The sequence below is a fragment of the Petaurus breviceps genome, unplaced genomic scaffold (assembly GCF_028583685.1).
Source record: "Petaurus breviceps papuanus isolate PSGF00001 unplaced genomic scaffold, PetGlider_PUasm1.0 90845, whole genome shotgun sequence".
Taxonomy (NCBI): Eukaryota; Metazoa; Chordata; class Mammalia; order Diprotodontia; family Petauridae; genus Petaurus; species Petaurus breviceps.
Window position 1 is genome coordinate 15,044,891 of NW_027187359.1, and position 20,034 is coordinate 15,064,924.

General features: G+C 40.5%; 1 protein-coding gene and 1 long non-coding RNA gene across 5 annotated transcripts in view; one reads left to right on the forward strand and one right to left on the reverse strand.

Moving 5' to 3' along the window:
• The window catches only part of LOC138149182 (uncharacterized), a 148,936-nt gene that overhangs the window by 92,692 nt on the left and 36,210 nt on the right, over positions 1-20,034 (reverse strand). The window lies entirely within an intron of this gene.
• TTC27 (tetratricopeptide repeat domain 27) overlaps positions 4,240-20,034 on the forward strand; it is a 250,727-nt gene continuing 234,932 nt past the window's right edge. For 2 of the 3 annotated variants that reach the window (XM_069072168.1, XM_069072169.1), the window contains exons 1-3: positions 4,240-4,569; positions 16,359-16,530; positions 18,706-18,835. In XM_069072168.1, the coding sequence (XP_068928269.1) occupies positions 4,482-4,569; positions 16,359-16,530; positions 18,706-18,835 (390 nt within the window). In that variant the 5' untranslated portion in view covers positions 4,240-4,481. The remainder of the gene's footprint in view (positions 4,570-16,358; positions 16,531-18,705; positions 18,836-20,034) is intronic. The other variant, XM_069072167.1, reaches the window with a different exon arrangement.

A 20,034-nucleotide genomic window follows, 5' to 3' on the forward strand; every position in this document is an offset into this window, starting at 1 on the left:
ACAAACATTTATCAAACTCCTAAAAATCAGAGGTTTTCTGGCACAATAAGCTGGGGCACCTTGTCTCATTAAGGGGCCACAGCCCTGGGCTCCCAGAGTGTTCAGTTCTGGGAAAGTCTAGCCTCTTAAAAGGTGTCAAGTTTTTGTTGTTACTTCTGGCTCATTATGCCCCTAGCAGAATAGAACTCTGAGAATGATCTTTTAACAAAGCTTAGGTTTGGCTAATATCTAGAGCTTTAGCTTTCCCAAAATGGATTGCTAGAGTCCCTTTTAGAAAGTGTACATGTGATAAAACGTACACTGATACTAGATATAGGCCAGCTATTTATTTATTCCCTCCCAAAAGAAACATTTAAATCCAAAAGATGCATAAGTGCTCAGTGATACATATTTAAACATGAAAAAGTAATCTTTAACTTCTATTATACTAGCCCAAGAAAGCTATTGATACTTAAAGCATTAAAACATGAAATATTTTGTGTGATAGTTGATTAGAAATTTCAGCTTCACTTCAGCTCTGTACTACCAAAACAACTCCGTTAGAGTTCATGTCTTCTGGAAAGTCAGAGCATAGCCATTCTTCCATTGGTGGCCATCTCCTCCAAGAAGTACCACAACAGCTGCAGGGAACACCTCCTTCAGCCAGTCACCTGGATCTCTCAGTGATTTCAGACTTGAGTTCATGAGTATAGTAAGAATAAGTTTTCTTACATAAATGCCTCCATTTTGTTTTGAAAGAGTTGTTTTAAGTTGTTTTTTCAATAAGTATTTGTGTATTATGATGTAGTAAACATGTGTTTGTTCTTGACTAATAAGGTATGTGAACCCTTTGATAAGATTTCATCAGTAATTCATGTAATAAACTACCTATTTATGTGGTAAACAACTTAAGAAGACCCATAGCTTAAAAACCATAAAAAACCTGCCTGAGACCTCAGCCATCACCCTGCTCTTAGGCCATGATTAGGAGAGACTCCCACATTCCCAGAATTTGAGACTCAAGCAGCTCTCATTGGTGCTGACTTTGAGAGACTTATCAGATGACCATCCTGGAAGAACGTACATGGCCTTCCCAGTTACTGGTTGGTTAGAGAAGGAACCTTGTGAGCAAGGGTGTGAAAGACTTTACCAAGAGTTCTAAGAAGCTGGTTGATTGTTTGTTCTTTGTGAAAGCTAATGCTTTTATTGTGTACATGAATTTATTAATAAGGTTTGACTGCATGCATTGAGGAGATTAAGTCTAATTAGTGTTGTAATCTGTACACCATTTGTTGCAATAAGATAACTGCCTGGGCCAGAAACCCTATCTTGGTCACCTGTCTTCAGGGAAAGAGAGAGAAAGAAGAAGAGGAAGGTGAAGATTTAAAGTATAGTCTCAAGATCCTCTAGGTTGATTTCTATCTGTGGGTAGACACCATTGCTGCTAGGGAGGGGGAAAATAAATCTCTCCTCTCTCAACCCCTTCTCCCTTGGAAAGTTCTAAGCCAGAACAGAGCCTCGGAAGAGAGTGAAGGATGTCTTTGCTTTTAAAGTCTTCTGAGCGGGCACCTCTTCTGCTTAGCTGTGAATTGTTTTTGCCCTCAGCCTAAGAGGATTAAGGGTGGATAGACACTTGCACATGTGAAAAAGCCGTAAACCTTTTGGTGCACGATTTCTTTATTAAATGCTGAAAACACCTATCTCTTTAGAATTGACCAGAGCACAGGCTCAGCGCCATGCACGGTCCATTCACAGTTAATAAAAATCCAAGTCTCTGTCCTGTACTCTTCTCTTTCTCAATGACTTAATCACCTCTGATTGGTTGAAGCATTATCTTTATATATAGAAGATTCCAATGACAGTGGAGGATAATAATGGCATTATACTATTCTATGTTTATTTGCACATTTCCCACCTATTAAATATTTTGATATTTCCAGATTCCACCCCCCCCCACTTATCATTAAACACTCCTATAAGTAATGCTTGAATAGGTAGCTATTTTCTTATTTTTGACCATCTTATTGCATATTCCCAGAAAGGTGGTTGTTGAGATAAAGAGGATAACTGTTATTGACTTAGAATGTAATTCTAAAATGTCCTCCCAAAAGAATTCATCAACTTCTAGTTCCACAAGAAATGTAGAAGTGTACTTACTTCTCCACAAACCTGCATTGTTTTGCTATTTTTATTTTAGCAACTTGGTGCATGAGAGTACCTCCGAGTTGTTTTCATTTGCATTTTTTTGTTAGATGGAAGGCTTTTTAAAGTAATTATTTGTCATCTGCATATTCTGTCTTGTAAATTGTTCATATCCTTTGTCTACTTATACATTAGGGAAGGGGCACTTTCCCTTGAATAGTTTAATTCCTTTTCTATGTTTTAATATTGAGTTAAAAAATTTGCTGCAAATACTTTTCCTAATCTTATTAAGTTATTTTTCATTCTTTATGTAACCTAACAAATCTCTAATTTGTTGCAATTTCTTCTATTCAATATTAATCTTTCCTTCATAGTTGAGATCACTTTTTTTTGTATAGTTTTTCAAATGCTTAAGTCTATAATATTTCAGTTGTGTCCCACTCTTCTTGACCCCATTTGGGGTTTTCTTGGCAAAGATACTGGAGTGCTTTGCATTTCCTTCTCCAGCTCATTTTACAGATGAGGAAACTGAGGTAGTCAGAGGTTAAGCAACTTGCCCTGGGTCACACATCTAATAAGTGGTTGAAGCTGGATTTGAACTCTGGCCTTCCTGACTTCAGGTCCCCGTGTTCTATCCACTTGCCCACTACCTGCCTCTTAATTCTATTATTGAGATGTAAATTTTTTTTTTTTGACACAAGGTACTGAGGTGAGGATTGTTTATTTTTCACCACATTCCCAGGAAGTTTCTCCAAGAATATTGATTAATCTTTCCCTGTTTTCCCCACAGATTTCTCAAACAACATCATTTTGTTTGGTTTTATTTCGGATCCTACACTGTTCCATTGGTCTGTTTACCCATTACAGGGAAATTTTAACATAACTCCTTTATGTTTTAAAGTATTCAGAAAGTAAGGGCACCTACATTTTGCTCTACTCTTCAAAGGACTCCTAGTTATTACAGAGAAGCAGCTTGGCAGAGCGGACAGAGTCCAGGACTTGATTGTCAGGACGACTTGAGTTTGAATTTGACTTGGGCAAGTTACCTAACCTCTCTCAGCCTCCATCTCCTTCTCCGCAAAATGGGAATAATTGTACGAGACAAACACAGTTAACAACAACCTGAAGCTCTTCTCCTTTTAGTTTTCGGGCCAAGGAACTGCCTGGGTCTGACCAGACAAAGTCACTGCCAGCCTGGAATTATTTCCTAAATCTCTCACCTGCGGCTGTGTCTTTCCCTAGGCCAAACCCTAACTCCTCCCCCTTGGGAATGGTTCTTTTCTCTGCCTAATCCCTCCCACCTGCAGCGCGGTTCATGCCTTGCTTTGGTACCCTACCTAAACCCCGTTCCCAGCCTCCTCCCTGGGCACCCTAGCACTCTAATTTGCAATTCACTTGCCCTGATCACAGACATCTATTTTGCTCAACTGTCCGTTTTCTCTAGAATCCAGCTTGACCAAGCCTATTTCACTGGGTTAGTGTGTAAGAGCAAATGAGATGGGATGTAAAGCAGTTTGCAAATCTTAAAACATTTATATAAATATTAAGTATTATTGCTCATACCCCATTAGACTCAAGTGGCGGAGCCACCACTTCCACTGGATAAAGGACCAGACCTGGAGTCGAGAAGACCCGAGTTCAAACACTGCCTCAGACACCGAGCGACCCTGGCCAAGTCACTTAACCCTGTTTACCTCGGTCCTTACCGGTAAAATAAGCTGCAGAAGGAAATGGCAAACCACTCCAGAATCTCTTTGCGAAGAAAACCCCCAAAAAGGGGTTATGAAGAGTTTGACACACTTGAACAAGATGACGTATTTTTGCCAGAGCCTTCCACGCAGGTGGCTACACTACATTGCTGTTTAGTAATCACAAGAAACGATGCGTAAAGTGCGCACAAATACAATCTTTCGTCAACTCCTTTCCTTTTCCTTTCCCTCCCAATGTCTCCGCCTGGAACTCCCAAGTTCCACTCCAACTTCTAGTTCTGTCCCTCCCTCCACCTCTCCAAGCACTAATTGCTTTCCACTGAGTAGAATACGTAGCTCCACCCCCGACGGGGCGGGTCCATATTCCATGCATGCTCAGTAGGGAGATTGAAGCCACCGCCTCCTAGGCGGAAGTGGGAATGCCCTTCCTCTAATCATTCTTTTTTTCCCAGAGTGCCGTGAGGCAGTCATGGACGCTCCCTGGGACCGTTTTTAGCACATGGGACGGTAGCATACCAGGCATAGGGGATCGGTGCGGCACCCAGAAGGGATAGCGGACTGAGGTAGCGTCCGAACATCCCGGGCCCGTTTTCTTCGGTCCGCCGGAGCAGTCCCGGGAACCCCTTGCTGGTGCCCGGCTCCGGCGCTGCCATGTGGCGCCCTGAGCTGGCGGTGCTGCGGGGCTATCCCACCAACGTGGAGCGGCAGCAGTGGAAGCAGGTGGACGGGACCAGCGCAGGTGAGAGGAGGGGCTCGCTGCCCACCTGCCCCGGGATGGGATGTTCAAGGCTGCGTCGGGGCCCCCAGCCCTGACGTCTCTAGCGCCACGCTCCGTTCACGTAGCCCCCGCCTTCATTTTGGTCTTCCTCACCTTACACCCCTACCGTGGTCAACAAACACTAAGTGTGAACCAAGCACCAATCTCCCGGACTCTAAGCCATCTGTCTGTCACCTGCCAAACTGATTTTCCTGAAGCGTGGGTCTAATCATATCACCCCTCTATTTAGTGAATTCTAGTGACCTGAGTTTTTATTTGAGCCTAGAGATGAGAGCCATTGGAACTCTTTGAACTGAGGAGTGACATGCTCAGCATTGGGAATATCAGCTATGTTAAGGATGGATGGATTGGAGATTGGAGAGATTTAAGGCAATGAGTCAAGTTAAGAGGATATTGCAATACAAACTTGATGCAAGAGATCACTGTTACTTCTAGGATCAAATAAAGCTTCTTCTCTGGCATTTCTCTTAACCTGGCTCTCTCCTGCTTTTCCAGTCTTCTTACACATTACTACCTTCCATGAATTCTATGATCTACTACAATTTGCTTGTTCTGAAACCTGGGTATGGTACTTTCTCTCTCTCTTCTCTTTGCCATAGATGTCCCCCAGTCCTGGTAGGCATTCTGTCCTCTACACCGCTCCAAGTCATTCTTTTCCTTTAAGACTCACTCAGCTCATGCTACCTGCATGAAGCCTTTCTGGGTCCTAATTAATAGTGTATTTTCTCTCCAAACTACCCTGTATACATAATTTACATATGCCCATCTCCCTGATAATAATGCAAGCTCCTTGAAAGTGGGGATTGTTTCACTTTTGTCTTTCACCTACTGCTTAGTGAAGTCTCATAACAGGTACTTAATAAGTGCTTGTCCTTTCGTTGATGGAGGTGGATATGACTAAGGGACAGACAAAAAGGCAGGAATTATCCAGCACTGAGGGTTGAGACCTGGCCCTGTTCTCTTTCTGGTCCCTGGAGTCTGATGGAGATAGTAAACCACTTGTGGGATTTTTTTAAAATTAAATTTTATGTTTACTTTTAGTTTACATCATTAATTTCCACAAGATTTTGAGTTACAAATTTTCTCCCTGTCTTTCCCCTACCCACCACCACTAAATAGCATTCCCACTGTATACCCCCTCCCCCAATCTGCTCTCTCCTATAATCCTCCCCCAATCCCCTCCAACTTTCCAGTAGGGCAAGATGGATCTCTCTCTCTCTCTCTCTCTCTCTCTCTCTCTCTCTCTCTCTCTCTTTATATATATATATATATATATATATAAACATTTGACTTTACAACTTTGAATTCCAGTTTCTTTCCCTTTCTCCCTCCTTACCTACCCTTACTGGGAAGATAAGCAATTCAATATAGGTTGTGCATGTGTAGTTCTACAAAACCTTTCCATAGTGGATATATTGTGAAAGACTGATTATATTTCCCTCCATCCTATCCCGCCTCCCACTTGTTCTGTTCTCTACTTTGATCCTGCCCCTTTTCAAAAGTTTGTGCTTCTAGCTACCCTACACCCCAACCTGCCCTCACCTCCATCATCCCGTCTCATCCCCTTCTCCCCTACTCTCTTGTAGGGCAAGATACCCCATTTAGTGTGTATGTCATTCTCTCCCTAAGCCAAATTCACTGAGAGTAAGGTTGACCCATTCCCTTTTGCCTTCCTGTTCTTCCCCTCCATTGTAACAGTTTTCCCTTGCCTCTTCTATATGAGATAGTTCACCCCATTCTGTCTCTCCCCATCTCCTCTCATTATATTCCTCTCTCACCTCTCAATTTCACCTTTTAAGTATCATCCCTACCTATTCAATTGGTCCTGTGCCCTCTGTCTATGTATACCTGTACACATATATACACACTCACATATGTATTCATATGCCCATATACCCCTCTATATAGACATATATATGTGTGTATATATATATATGTATATATGTATATACACACACACATACACATTTATATTCCCTTCAACTATCCTTATACTGAGTTTTTCCATGTAGGCATGTAAATAGGTCAACTTTGATAAGTTCCTTATGATTTCTTTTCCCTGTTTACCTTCTCATGCTTTTCTTGCTTCTTGTATTTGAATGTCAAATTTTCTATTCAACTCTGGTTTTTTCATCAAGAATGCTTGAAAATCCTCTGTTTCATTGAATGACCATATTTTCCCCTGAAACATGATACTTTATTTTGCTGGGTAGGTGATTTTTGGTTTTAATCCTAGCTCCTTTGACCTCTGGAATATCATATTCCAGGCCCTTAGATCCCTCAGTGTAGAAGCTGCCAGATCCTGTGTTATCCTGATTGTGTTTCCACAATATTCAAATTGTTTCTTCTTGACTGCTAGTAATATTTTCTCCTTGATCTGGGAACTCCAGGACCTGGCTGTAATATTCCTAAGGAGTTTTGTTTTTGAGATCTTTTTCAAGAGGTGATTGGTGAATTCCTTCAATTTCTATTTTTCCCTTGGGTTCTAAAATACCAAGGCAGTTTTCCTTGATAATTTATTGAAGGATGATTTCTAGGTTCATTTTTTGATCATGGCTCTCAGGTAGTCCAATAATTTTTAAATTCTCTTCTGGATCTATTTTCCAGCTCAGTGGTTTTCCCAATGAGATATTTCACACTGCCTTCTATTTTTTCATTTGTTTGGATCTGTTTAATAGTATTTTGATTTCTCATAAAGTCATTAGCTTCCATTTGTTCCAATCTAATTCTGAAGGAATGATTCTCTTCAGCAACCTTTTGAAATTCTTTTTCCATCAGGCAAATTTGGCTTTTTAAGGCATTCTTCTCCTCATTGGCTTTTTGGGCCTCTTTTACCATTTGAATTAGTCTATTTTTTAAGGTATTATTTTCTTCAGTCAGGTTGTTGACTCTCTTTTCATGATTTTCTTGCATCATTCTCATTTCTCTTCCCAATTTTTCCTCCACTCCTCTTGCTTGATTTTCAAAATCCTTCGTAAGCTCCTCCATGGCCTGTAACCGGTTCATATTTTTCTTGGAAACTTTTGGTGCAGGAGTTCTGACTTCCTTGTCTTTCTCTCATTCCATTCTTTGATCCTTTTTGTTCCCAAAAAAGGAATCTAAAGTTGGATTGCTGTGCTTGCTTTGCTTCTTTTGCTAGCTCATGTTGCCACTCAATTACTTGACTTTTGAGCTCTTTGCCACAGTAGAGCTCTGCTTCCAGAGGGGAGAGCTTTTTCCCAAATTGCTGGGGTTTTTGCAGCTGCCAGAGCTATTAGGAGGATGCGGTCTCCACAGCCCCCACACACTATGCCTCACTAGTCACACACCTCAGGACTATCACCTAAGACCATGATCCAGATCCAGGCAGGTTAAAGCAAGAGTGAATGGTTGCTTGGCTCCCCCTATGATCTGCAGGCCAGGAGCTGTTAAGCAGCCACGTGGAGGTGGCTGCAGGCCGCTGCACCTCTTCTACTTCTAGCTCCGGGGGCGGGGGCCAGATCCACTCTTCTGTTCCCCCATTTCCAACAGAGTTCTCCAGTGACTTCTCACTTTTTCTTTGGCATTTATGGGTTGATAATTCTGGAAACTGCCACCTCTGCTGGTGATCTCATCTCTTAAAGTCCATTGCAGCTGCTGGTTGGGGCCTCCCTGGGGCTAAAACTGGGGGCTCGTGGGGAGCTAGGCTTGGCTCCCAGCATGCTGTGCTGAACCCTTCCTGTTCGCCTTCCAGGCTGCCTTCAGCGGGAGATTTGTTTCTGTCTGTCACTTTGTGGGTTCTGTAGCTCTAAATTTGTTTAGAGTCATTTTTTACAGGTATTTGAGGTGGTTATGGGGGGAGCTCATGGAGTTTTATTGCTTCTATGCCTCCATCTTGGCTCTGCCCTCCTTGTGTGCTTCTAGTGCTATTGGCTTTCTTTTTAGGGGAGGGGGAAGAAAAGTTAGGTTTTATTATGTTTCAGTGTTTCATCTCCAGTATGAAAGGATTTTGAGGATGGAATGCTTTGGGATGTACCAGGAAAAGAAGTATAAGCCCTTATAATTTAGCTCTTGTTCCTTGATTATTGTAGGTGAAGTATGGAAGATGGAAAGGTGATGGTTCAGTTCAATTCAGCAATCATTTATTAAGCAACTACTAAGTGACAGACATTGTGTCAGGCACTGGGAATACAAGGACAACAAAAGGGAGAGGGGTGTGTGTGTGTGTGTGTGTGTGTGTGTCTAGAAAATCATGTACACAAGTTAACTAAATGCATGATAAATCAAAAATCTTTTTTGTAGGGATGGGGGCAATATTAGCATGGGGGAGGGGATCAGGAAAGTTTACATGTAGAAAGTGGCATTTGAATTGAGTCTTGAAGGGAGCCAAAGATTCTAAGAGGCAGTAGTTATAGAGGACAGCTTGTGCAAAGGCATGGAGGTGGGAGATGGAATATCTTGGATAGGGAACAGCAAGTATTCCAGTTTAGCTAGAATGTACATGAAGTAGAGTGCCAAAACGAGTTTTTATTTAAACCTAGAGGCACTAGGGAGTATTGCAGCTCTTTGAGCAAGGAGTGATACGATCAGCTCTGGGAAAATCATTGTGGTAGCTATATTGAGGATGGATTGGAAAGCGGAGAGACATAAGGCAATGAATCAAATTAAGGAGATATTTACAATATCAGATGATGAGGGTCTTAACTCAGGTGGGTGACTGTGTGAGAGAGAGAAGGATATGGATGTAAGAGTGGTGATGATGGTAGAATCGACAAAACTTGGACTAGATCTGGGGATAGAGGAGATAGTAGTGGTCCAAAGAGACTCCATTATCTTTCAGATCCGGAAGGATGATGGGGCCTTAAATAGAAAGTTAAAAAGGAAGAGTAATGGATTTGGGGCAAAAAAAAAATGCTTGACCTCTAGTATTGAATTTCTAAGTCCTTATTAGACATTGTACAACTAGATGTCCCATAGACATATTAACTCAGCAGGTCTCAAGTCCAAAACTGAACTTATCATTCCCCCCCAAATCCCCACCTTTTCCTAACTTTCTTACTGTTGAGGGTGTCATTATCTTCCTAGTTACCTAGAATTGTAACCTAGGTGTCATCCTCAATTCCTCCTGCCCTTCCTATCCATCTGTTGCCAAGGCTTGTCGAGTTTATCTTTGTAACATCTCTTGCATATGTTCCTTTCTTTCCTCTGACACTGGAGCCTCCTTGGTGCAGTTTCTTATCACCTCATTCCTAGAGTATTGCAATAACCCAGGTTGGTCTCCATGTCTCATTCTTTCTCCACTCAATCTTTCCTCTACTCAACTGTCAAATTGACCTTCTTAAAATATTCGTTTGACCTTATCACCTCCGTTCTCAGTAAACTTCAGTGGCCGTTTGGCTATTATCTCCAGTATCAAATACAAAATTCTCTTTCTTTTAAAACTCTTTATAAGCTGGCCCCTTTCTGCATTTACAGTTTTGTTATACCTTACTCCCCTCCATGTACTCTACCATCCAGTGCCCCTGGCCTCCTTGCTATTCCTTGAATAAGACCTTCCATCTCCCAACACCAACAAGTGTTTTCACTAGCTATTTTCCATTTCTGGAATTCTCTCCCTTTTGATCTCTGCTTCTGGCTTCCTTGACTTCCTTTAAGTTTCAGCTGAAGCCACACCTTCTTCAAGAAGCCTTTCCCAATCCCCCTTAATGCTAGTGCCTTCCCTCTGTTGATTATTTCTAGTTTCTCCTGTGTACAGCTTGTGTATAGTTATTTACTTGTTATCTCTTCCATTAGACTGTGAGCTCCTTGAGGGCAGATGTGGGCTCTTTTCTTTCTTTGTATCTCCATTGCTTAGCATAGTGACTGGCATATAGTAAGTTCTTAAAAAATGCTGGTTGACTAACTTGGCTGACTGATGTAGGACTAATGATCGGGAGAGACTAAAGTTTTATTTTATAGAATAGAGATAATAATTCAACACACTGAAACCAGTGAAATTACTGAGAGAAGGTGAAGAGAGAGAAGAGAGGACCCAGGGCAGAGCCTTTGGGCACACCCATATCTAGGGGGCTGGATATGGATAATGGACAGAGGAGGCTAAGGTGGCTTAACTAGACAAGTGGCAAAGTGGGTCCCTACTCACTAAACATTTTCCGACAAAGACTGAATGACCACTTCTCAGTATGTTATAGAGGAGATTCTAATTCAGGTACAAGTTGCATTAGGTAATAAATAAGGAACTTTTCTACTGTGAGATTCTGCAGAAATGAATACATAAAAATAAAACAAGGTAACTAAACAACTAGATCTTTTTGGATTTAGCCCTCTTATTGTACTGTGTAGTCATTTTCACTTTGCTCCCATAGCTTCAGCTGTCATTTCTGTGCAATGATTCCAAAAATAAAACCTGTGTTCCTACCTCCTCTAAAATCTAGCCCAGCATTTCCAACAATCAGGTAATCCTCTGGCCCTAGGTGTCCCACCTACAGACTTCAAGAGGTAGTGGAACATAGAAGGGCCTGGTGTGCTGTGGTCTGTGGGGTCATGACTGGAGGAATGAGCAACAAAAATCCCCCCTATATCAACATTCTACGTGTCTAAAAGCAAATTTGTCATTTTTTTTTACTCAAAGCTAGTATTTTTCCTGACTCATCCTGTTTCTATTAATGGTACTACCATTTTCTCAATGGTCTACAATTGAAACCTTGAATCTTCATTTTTTTTCCTCTCCTTTGTCCTTCATATTTGTCATCTTTCCAGTTACCCAGGTTCACAATCTAGGAGTCATCCTTGATTCCTCACTCTCCTTCATCTCACAGATCCACGCAGTTGTCAAATCTAGTTGATTCTACCCCCACAACATCTCTTGCATCCATTCCCTTCTCAGCACTCAATACTGGAACGACCCTTATCATGTTTGCTCTGGAAACAAGCATCTTCATTGCTCTACCTGCCTCAAATCTCTGACCTTCCAAGAGTTTCCTTCAAGTAGCTGCCAAAGTGATTTTACTAAATCACCTGTAAGACATTACTGCTTTGTCTAAAGAGCTTCAGGTGCTTCCAGTATCTATACCAACTCCTTCATCTGGATCCGTGATTTTTCAATCATTTGTCAATCAACAAATATTTAATTAAATACCTCCTACCGTGTTTTCCCGATAATAAGACACTGTCTTATTAATTTTTTTGGACAGAAAAACACCAGAGGGCTTATTTTCAGGGGAGGGCTTATTTTAATGAACATTGACAGCAATTTTAATAAACAGGTAAATGTGAACAAAAAAATGTACCTTTATTCAATAATGAATTCAATAAAGAACAGGATGATGCGCTCACTGCTGCAGCTCTGATTGGATGCAGCTCAGAGCGCGGCGTGCGTTCCACCCGGGGGTAGGGGGACGGTGCATACAGAGGGTACCGTAATGTAGCGTATAGCGCAGGGGATCACCTTCACTACAGTAGCAATCTCAATAGGGCTTATTTTCGGGGGAGGGCTTATTTTAGAGGAATCTTACACAGTAAGGGGAGGGCTTATTTTCGGGATAGGTCTTATTATCAGGGAAACATGGTATGTTCTCTGCTAAGTGCAGAGGATACAAAAATCAAAGTGAAACAGTCTGTGCCCTCCAGGAGCCACATTCTAAATGGGGAGACACAAATCTGCTCTGTTTGTTTTGTTTATGCTCCAGTCACCGTGGTCTTGCTGTTTTTCTTATGTGACACTCTAGCTGCTGTTGTGGTGCTCCATGCCTGGAATGCCTTCCTTTCTCTTCACTGGCTCCCTCTTAAAATTCTTAGCTTCCTTCATAACTCAGCTCAAGCACTGTCTCCTCTGTGAGGCCCTTCCTAATTTCTAACCCCTTCCTTCCTTAATTTACTTTGTATATATTTCATTTATGTACAGGTTTCTACTTTGTATCCATAGTGCCTAGCACACCTTCTGGCACATAGTAGGCACTTGTTAGTTGGTTGCAATAAACTATATTCCATTTCCAAAATGTCTTGAGTCATTCATTCATTCATCCAACACTTATTTTTTAAAAATTTTAATTAAAAACTTTTTTTTTCATCCAAAACATTAAACAACTATTGAGTGCAGAGCACTGTGTAATTGGGGAGATAGAAAGTTAAGGTTTCATGAAATTTAAAAACAGGCAAAAAAACAAAGACAAATCTAACTAATGATACTGCATGAATTGCTAACATTGCTTTGTGAGGCCTAAGAGAGATCATTGCCAGCTTTGAGTACTGGGGAAGGCTGCATGGAGATGGTGGTATTTGAGTTTGGGTTTAAAGGAGAATAGGAATTTAGAAGGTGAAGAACAAGAGAAAGGGGCCCTTTAGGTTTGGGGAGCATGAATAAAGGCATATGGACAGAAGAACATAGTTTGAGGGTCAGGTTGGTCCAAACTGTCTGTAGCATGGAGGGTAGTAATATGTGGTAGGCTGTTGGAAGTTTTCAGTGTTAGCTTTGAGGGACTGAGCTTTACTTAGTAGGGAGGCATTGATGATTTTTGAGTGGGTGAGTGGCATGATCCGGTCTATGTCTAATCAAGATAATTTTGGCACCATTATTTAGGACATTCCAGAGGCACGAAAATAGAGGTGTGAACACCTTTTAGAAGTCAATGTGTAGTGGGCAGCTAGGTGTCGAAGTGAATAGAGTCAGGAGGACCTGAGTTCAAATCTGGCCTCAGACACTTAACACAAAAATTAGCTGTGTGACCTTGGGCAAGTCACTTAACCCCAATTGCCCTCCAAACCTCCCCCCCCAAAAGAAGTCAATGAGTGCACTCCATCTCCTGAGTTCTGTCCCTCTTCACTGTCCTTTTTCACCCCATGCCTGAAATACTCTTCCTCCGCTCCTCCATCATCAGACTTTCTTCAAGACAGCCTTAATCCTATCTTTTGCAAGAGGCTTTTGTTGGTGCTCCCTCACCATTCCCTAAACCTCCTAGACTTCAGGAGGTAGGGCCTTCCTCTAGGCCCAAGAACCTAGGACTCTAGACCCTAGAGCCTTCCCTCTGACATTTTTGAGTACATAGTTGTTTGCATTGCACCTAGTAGAAAGTGAACTTCTGAAGGGCAAGTACTCTGGTTTGTTTTTGTTTTTTTGTTTTGGCTTTTTGGAGGGGGGAGGGCAAGGCAGTTGGGGTTAAGTGACTTCCCCAAAGTTACACGGCTAATAAGTGTTAAGTGTCTGAGGCTGGATTTGAACTCAGAACCTCTTGACTCCAGGGCCGGTGCTCTATTCACTGAGCCACCTAGCCGTCCCAAGGACTCTGCTTTTGCCTTTTCTAGTGCTTATCACAGTGCCTGGCGTTTATTAAGCTTGATAAATGCTTGTTGACTCAGGAGTTTATTGAAATAATCAAAGGGAGTGATAAGGAGAGCTTAAACTAGGGTGATTTCTGTGAGGACAGAGAAGAGAGGACTTGATGAAATATTGCAGAGGTAGAATTGATAGAACTTGCTAATGGATTCTGTTCCCTCTTCCTCAATGCTCATATCTGAAGGTAACCCTAATATGAGATGTAGAGGAAGTGATGATGTCATGGGCAGTAACGGTGAAGTTCCAGAGGTACCAAATTTTTGGGAAAAGGTAAGTGGGACATCAGAAAGGATGTAGGGGAATGAGAGAGAGTAAGGGATTGAGGTTGACACCTAGGTTTCAAGCCTGGATGATTTAGGAGGACTTATTACTTATTCTCTTTTTGACTTTATACAAGTTATTTCCCCTCATCTATAAAGCTAAAAGGGTTGGATTAGATAATAGTAACATGCCTTCCAGCTCTAAATCCTGTGTTCTTTGTTCCCTTGGATATATTATTGTGCAGTTAATCTCCATGAGGCACATCTGTTCAAAAGCATTCAATGGCTCCTGATGGCTTATAAATTTAAACTTTGTACTCATTACAGTGGTATTCAAGGGTCCCTTTGGTATATCCCTCAAGTTGTCTTTCTCACCTTATTTCTCATTCTCATACACAAACCATCTGCTTGAGGTGAACTGTATTACTTGTGGTATCCTTATTATGCTGAAGTTTTTTTTCTTTCTTCTTTGACTTTGTTCATTTCCTCTTTTGGAAATTCCATTCCAATAATCTGTCTCTGAAAATCCTTTCCTTACTTCAAGGCCCCTCTTATCCGTAAGTGGGAAGTTTGTAATAGATATCTTTTTTTCCTTTATTTTTATTTATTTATTTATTTATTCATTCATCTATTCATTCATTTAATTTTTGCAGGGGGAAGGCAGGGCAATTGGTATTAAGTGACTTGCCCAAGGTCACACGGCTAGTAAGTGTTAAGTGTCTGAGGCTGGATTTGAACTCAGGTCCTCCCGACTCCAGGGCTGGTGCTTTATTCACTGTGCCACCTAGCTGCCCCTGTAATAGATATCGTTAAGGTTTTCAAAAGCTTTGCGGAGTATCCACAGTAGGGCAACAAGGTTGTTGTGGGACCTTGAGTTCAGTCCATATAAAGATTGGTTGATGACATTGTTTAGCCTGGAGAAGAGAAGAGTGTGTGTTGGGGAGGGTGTGGGATGTAGGAGAGTGCGAAAGAAGAAAGCAGAGCATTCTTTGTGTATTGGAAAGACTTTCATTTGTGAGGAGTAGATCTGTTCTGTTTGACCCTAAAGGACAGAACTAGGAACAATGTATGGAAGTTGCAAAGAAACCAATTTTGGTGGAATGTTAAGAAAAATTTCCTAAAAAATGAGAGTTATCCAAAAGTGAAGTGTACTTCTTTGGAAAGGTTGGAGACATGGGAGAGGGGCTTAAACCTTTGGATTCCTCTTAGCTAGAAATGATAGATATAGCCCTTTCCTCAGAGCTTCTATAAGTCTATTTGTACCTCTACCTACCATAGTCTTCCTGCTATCAAAGGTCACATGTTAGCTAGATATGTTAGAATACTTTCTACACAAATCATACATGGTATCTACATATGTCACCATGTTAGATAGGTAATTTACGTAAGTCATCTGCATATGTAAAGGGATTTGCAAATCTTAAAGCATTGTAGAAATACTGGTTATTATTATTAATTTATGAACTTGCATTATTCTGCCTGGTATTTTATAAGGTCTTTGAGTTCAGAGGCTGTATTTTACTTATCATTGAATGTCCTGCTGTTATTAGAGAGAGGCAAAATGGTATAGAGGAATCAGGAAGGATTTGTATTCAAATCCTTCCTGTCCTACTTTACTCTGCTTATCTGTGTTGTAAACTTGAAGGCAGTACTCTGTGTGTGTGTGTGTCTGTGTGACCATTGCCTAGTACAAACACAAGAAAGGTGCTTGATAAAAATATGGTGAAATGAACTGAATTTTCAGCAGTCCTGCTCCTGATGATAACCATAAGGGGAAGGTAGAGGCTAGGATGGAAAAAGAAAATTAGTTTTTTTCCCCTAAAAATTGGGAATGGGTGGTGGTGGTTGAGATAACTTTGATTTGACAAAATATGCCTCATGTGGCACATACTGTTTTTCTTTGCAAAATTTCTGATTTTGAGGTAGATTTAAATAAAGAAAAATTACATGAAAACTGTCCCCTTTAATAGTAATACAAAGTACTTAGGCCTTAATTCCTAATTTGTAATTTATAGTAGCGATAATATGGTGATAACTTTGTTACTTTAGGACATATAGCTCTGGATGATATGAATGCGCCCATAATTTTATGGCTAATGAGCAATGTAGAATATAGAGTCTTTGATTTTCTGATTTTTAAAAAAATATCAAATGACCACATTATTTATTCCAGCTTATTTCATTATTTCTTTGATTTACAGATAGTGAATCCTTTTTACAGTTGCTATTAGAAGGGAACTATGAAGCCATTTTTCTAAATACAGTTACCCAAAACATTTTTACTGCATCTGTTTTGAAAGAGGAGAAGATTGACAGCTACCTGGAAAAGCAGGTTCTTACATTCCTGGACTGTTCAGGAGATTTGTTTGAAAGGTAGGACTTCTTTTTCTTCTTTTTTTTAAATTCCAGTTGTCATAGTGGAAACAATTGTAGTTAACCTATATAGAAAATTGTTAACATTAATTTCATTCTTCATTTTACGGGGGTCTCTGCGTCCTGCCTAATAATCTCAGTTTGAGACTTTTTTTAGCATTTGACCTAGATTTTGCGTTGTTTTGCTGCATTGGTTCAGGATGAGAGTGCTTGGTGTCACAGAACTCAGTCTTCAGGTATGCATTTTTTGAACAAATGTTTCAGCTTTGTTTTGTCCTTCCTTTGCACTGGGATACAGATTCTATAACAAGTTATAGGAAAAGCCGTGTTCCTTTGGTTGCATTTTTAAAAACTGATTATGCTGGTGCTCTATTATCCTACACCTAGTTTCTCTCAGGATTTTTTTTTTTAAAGCAATCAGGGTTAAGTAACTTGCTCAAGGTTACACGGCCAGTTATTTCTGGGTGTGGTGCTGAGTATCTGAGACCGGATTTGATCCAGGTCATCCCGACACTGGAGCTGGTGCTCCTACTCGCTGAGCCACCTGGCTGCCCTTAAGCAATTGGGGTTAAGTAACTTGCTCAAGGTTACATGGCCAGGTGTTTCTGGGTGGGTGCTAAGTGTCTGAGCCTGGGATTCGATCTCCAGGTCGATCCCAACACTGGAGCCTGTGCTCTTACTCGCTGAGCCACCTGGCCACCCCATCTCTCAGGATTTTTAAAAAATCAAAAGTAATTATTTTTAGGGCCAAGTGATAGAGGGTGGGTCTTGCCAGAGACCAATTTTCCATCAGAGACTCCCTCATTTTCTACCTCACTTTTTTAAAGTAAATAATAAGATCTGCTGCTACTTCTACTTTCCATAGCCCTCCTCTTCCTTCTGAGCAAAGATGTTGCTCCACTAGGTATTTTTTTTTCTAATAAATTTCCTATATCAAGATTTTTAATTGTTGTTTCTTAGATTTTCCCAATGTGGGCAGCTGTTATCCCTGGTAGTGAGAATACATACAGCTTTTAACTTTTTTTTTTTGCTAATATTTTCTATAATTGAATTTAGAAGTAGAATAAACCAGTCTGAGATGGATAAATTATGCCCCTAACCAATATAGGATCCATGCTAGCTCCAGCTTCCTTTTCTAAAATTACTTTGTATTACCCCCTGACATGCCTTCTATGTTCCAGACAAATCGGACTACAGCTGTTCCCTAGACTTTAACATTTCTATCTACCATATCCATGCATTTATATAGATTCTCTCCCACACTTGGACTGTATTCCTCTTAACTTCTCTTCCTTAAACTCTTTAGCTTCCTACAAGGCCCTTCTCAATTGCCAGACACCTCTCTTTTGAAGCCTTTTCTGATTTCTCTTGTTCTCTCCATCATGAAATTATTTTGTATTTATTTATTTGTATACTTGTTGCTTACCCTACACCTCACCCCCTTTAAAATGTAGGTTTCTTGAAGGCTGGTATTTTGGGTTTACCTTTGTATTACCAACATAGTACCTTGTACATAGTAGGTACTTAATAAATGTTTGTTAAAATGTATTGAAAGCATTATTGATTTGGAGTTTGTAGCTTTCTTTGCTCTATTTAGATGGGTTGCTCTCTTTCTAGCCTGTTAGTTCAAGGATATTTTAGAGGACATCATATTCTTTTTATTCCTCTCACAGATATTTATGTAGATGGTGCAGCATGAGAATGCCTTAGGAAAATAACTCAATAAAGTCTTTTCTCTAGGGTTTTCTTTCTGTGTTCAGATTATTATTCAGATATCTTCAGAAAATGTGAGAGCTACTGACATCAGAAAAGGATGCGGGTTCACAGGATCATGGCTCTGGAGCTGGAGTGGACTTCAGAGGTCATCCAGTCCAGACTCCTGATTTTGCAGATAAGGAAACTGAGGCCTCTAGATTAAGTGACAGTCACACAGCTCATGATCTACAGAGCTAGGGTTTGAACTCCAACCCTATGGTTTTAGTTTCAATATTTCAAGATCAATGTTCTCTCTACCATGCTATGATACCTCATGTTTGAGATGGGTTTGTTTCAGAACTGTTGTGATAAGAATCCTAAATATTCTCAGCCATTCTGAACTGAGATCAGACCACATATGCCTGTACCTGTGCCCATAAAAGGGCTTTGCGTTGATGTTTTTCACTCTATTCTTTGCAGACAACAGATGATATTTCTGCTTGGAGTGAGCAGCTTACAGCTCTTTGTTCAGAGCAACTGGACTGGCCCTCCTGTTGACTTACAGCCCCAGGACTTTTTGCCATCTGTTTTATTACAGCAGTTCAGTGAGGTACGTTGGCTCAAGCTTCCCTTTTGGGTTCTTACTGTGTGTACCATCTCTTAGAAAAGGTGTGAATACACATGGAATAGGGGGTCTAGGGGATAGTAAAGATGCATATACTACTCTTCATCATGTCAGAACCTATATGAGTCCTTGTTCCTTCATTAGATTTCTGAATATTTTGAAAAGTTCCAATTCTGCTGCTTTTTCAATTTCTGTTCAAAGGATGATAACCTATTTTGTTATGCATTTGGTTGTGTTTCTCATTATAGTGCAGGCACCTCTGCCTTTTAGTTGCAGTTGTGTCTAGAATATATAGAAAATGTTAGAAATATGTATATATGTGAAACTTCTAGATCACATTACAAATGACAATTATTGTTTGTGGGACATGTGGTTCAGGAAATTAAAGAAAATAGAGTTTTGTTTAAGAATAGTAACTGATTATGTTTCCTTGGGCTTTGGATGTAGAAGACATCCTAGATATCTTTGTTCAGTTCTTACGTTTTATTGATGAAGAAACTGAAATGTAGAGGGTTGAAGTGACATCTAGAAGGTGTCACAGATATCAGACTGATGCTGTTGATTGGTTAGTTAACCATTCATCATGTTAAATAGCTATGCTGTGCATATGTAGAACTATGCTCACCACTGAGAGTGACTTAAAGAAAAAAATCTAAGAACCAAGAAACAGCAAATATACTGCCCTCACCCCACAAAGAGAAGGGCTTCAGAGCAGTCACATAGATGTTATGAAGTTCATATGTATGTGGTACCCACAATTCTAACAATCTTAGTTGTCTGGTTTCCCAGCCCTATGACAGAGGGAAATTGTTAAGCTAGGATTTGTAGGGTTCTTAGAGGAAGATCCTCATAGCAGTGAAGGAGACAAGCTCCAAGCAGTAAGAAGCTATAAGAAGGAGATCAGAATTTTAAAACTGTAGTAATTTGGAGCCAGGAAGAATAGGGGCAAACTGTCCTGCATAACTCAATAACCTCTGAGACCATTGCTTATGCTGAGTCATCAAAAAGTTAAATTCAATGAATGTTTAATGAATTCATTTTAGGATGACAGGGAAATGTGTACTGGACCTTGTGGACAGGAAAATGGTTACTCAGTGCTTTAGGAAGGTTTCATTTAAAATTATTATAGAATTGTAGACTTAGAGCCGGAAGGGACCTCAGAGGTCCTCTAATCCACTCTCCTC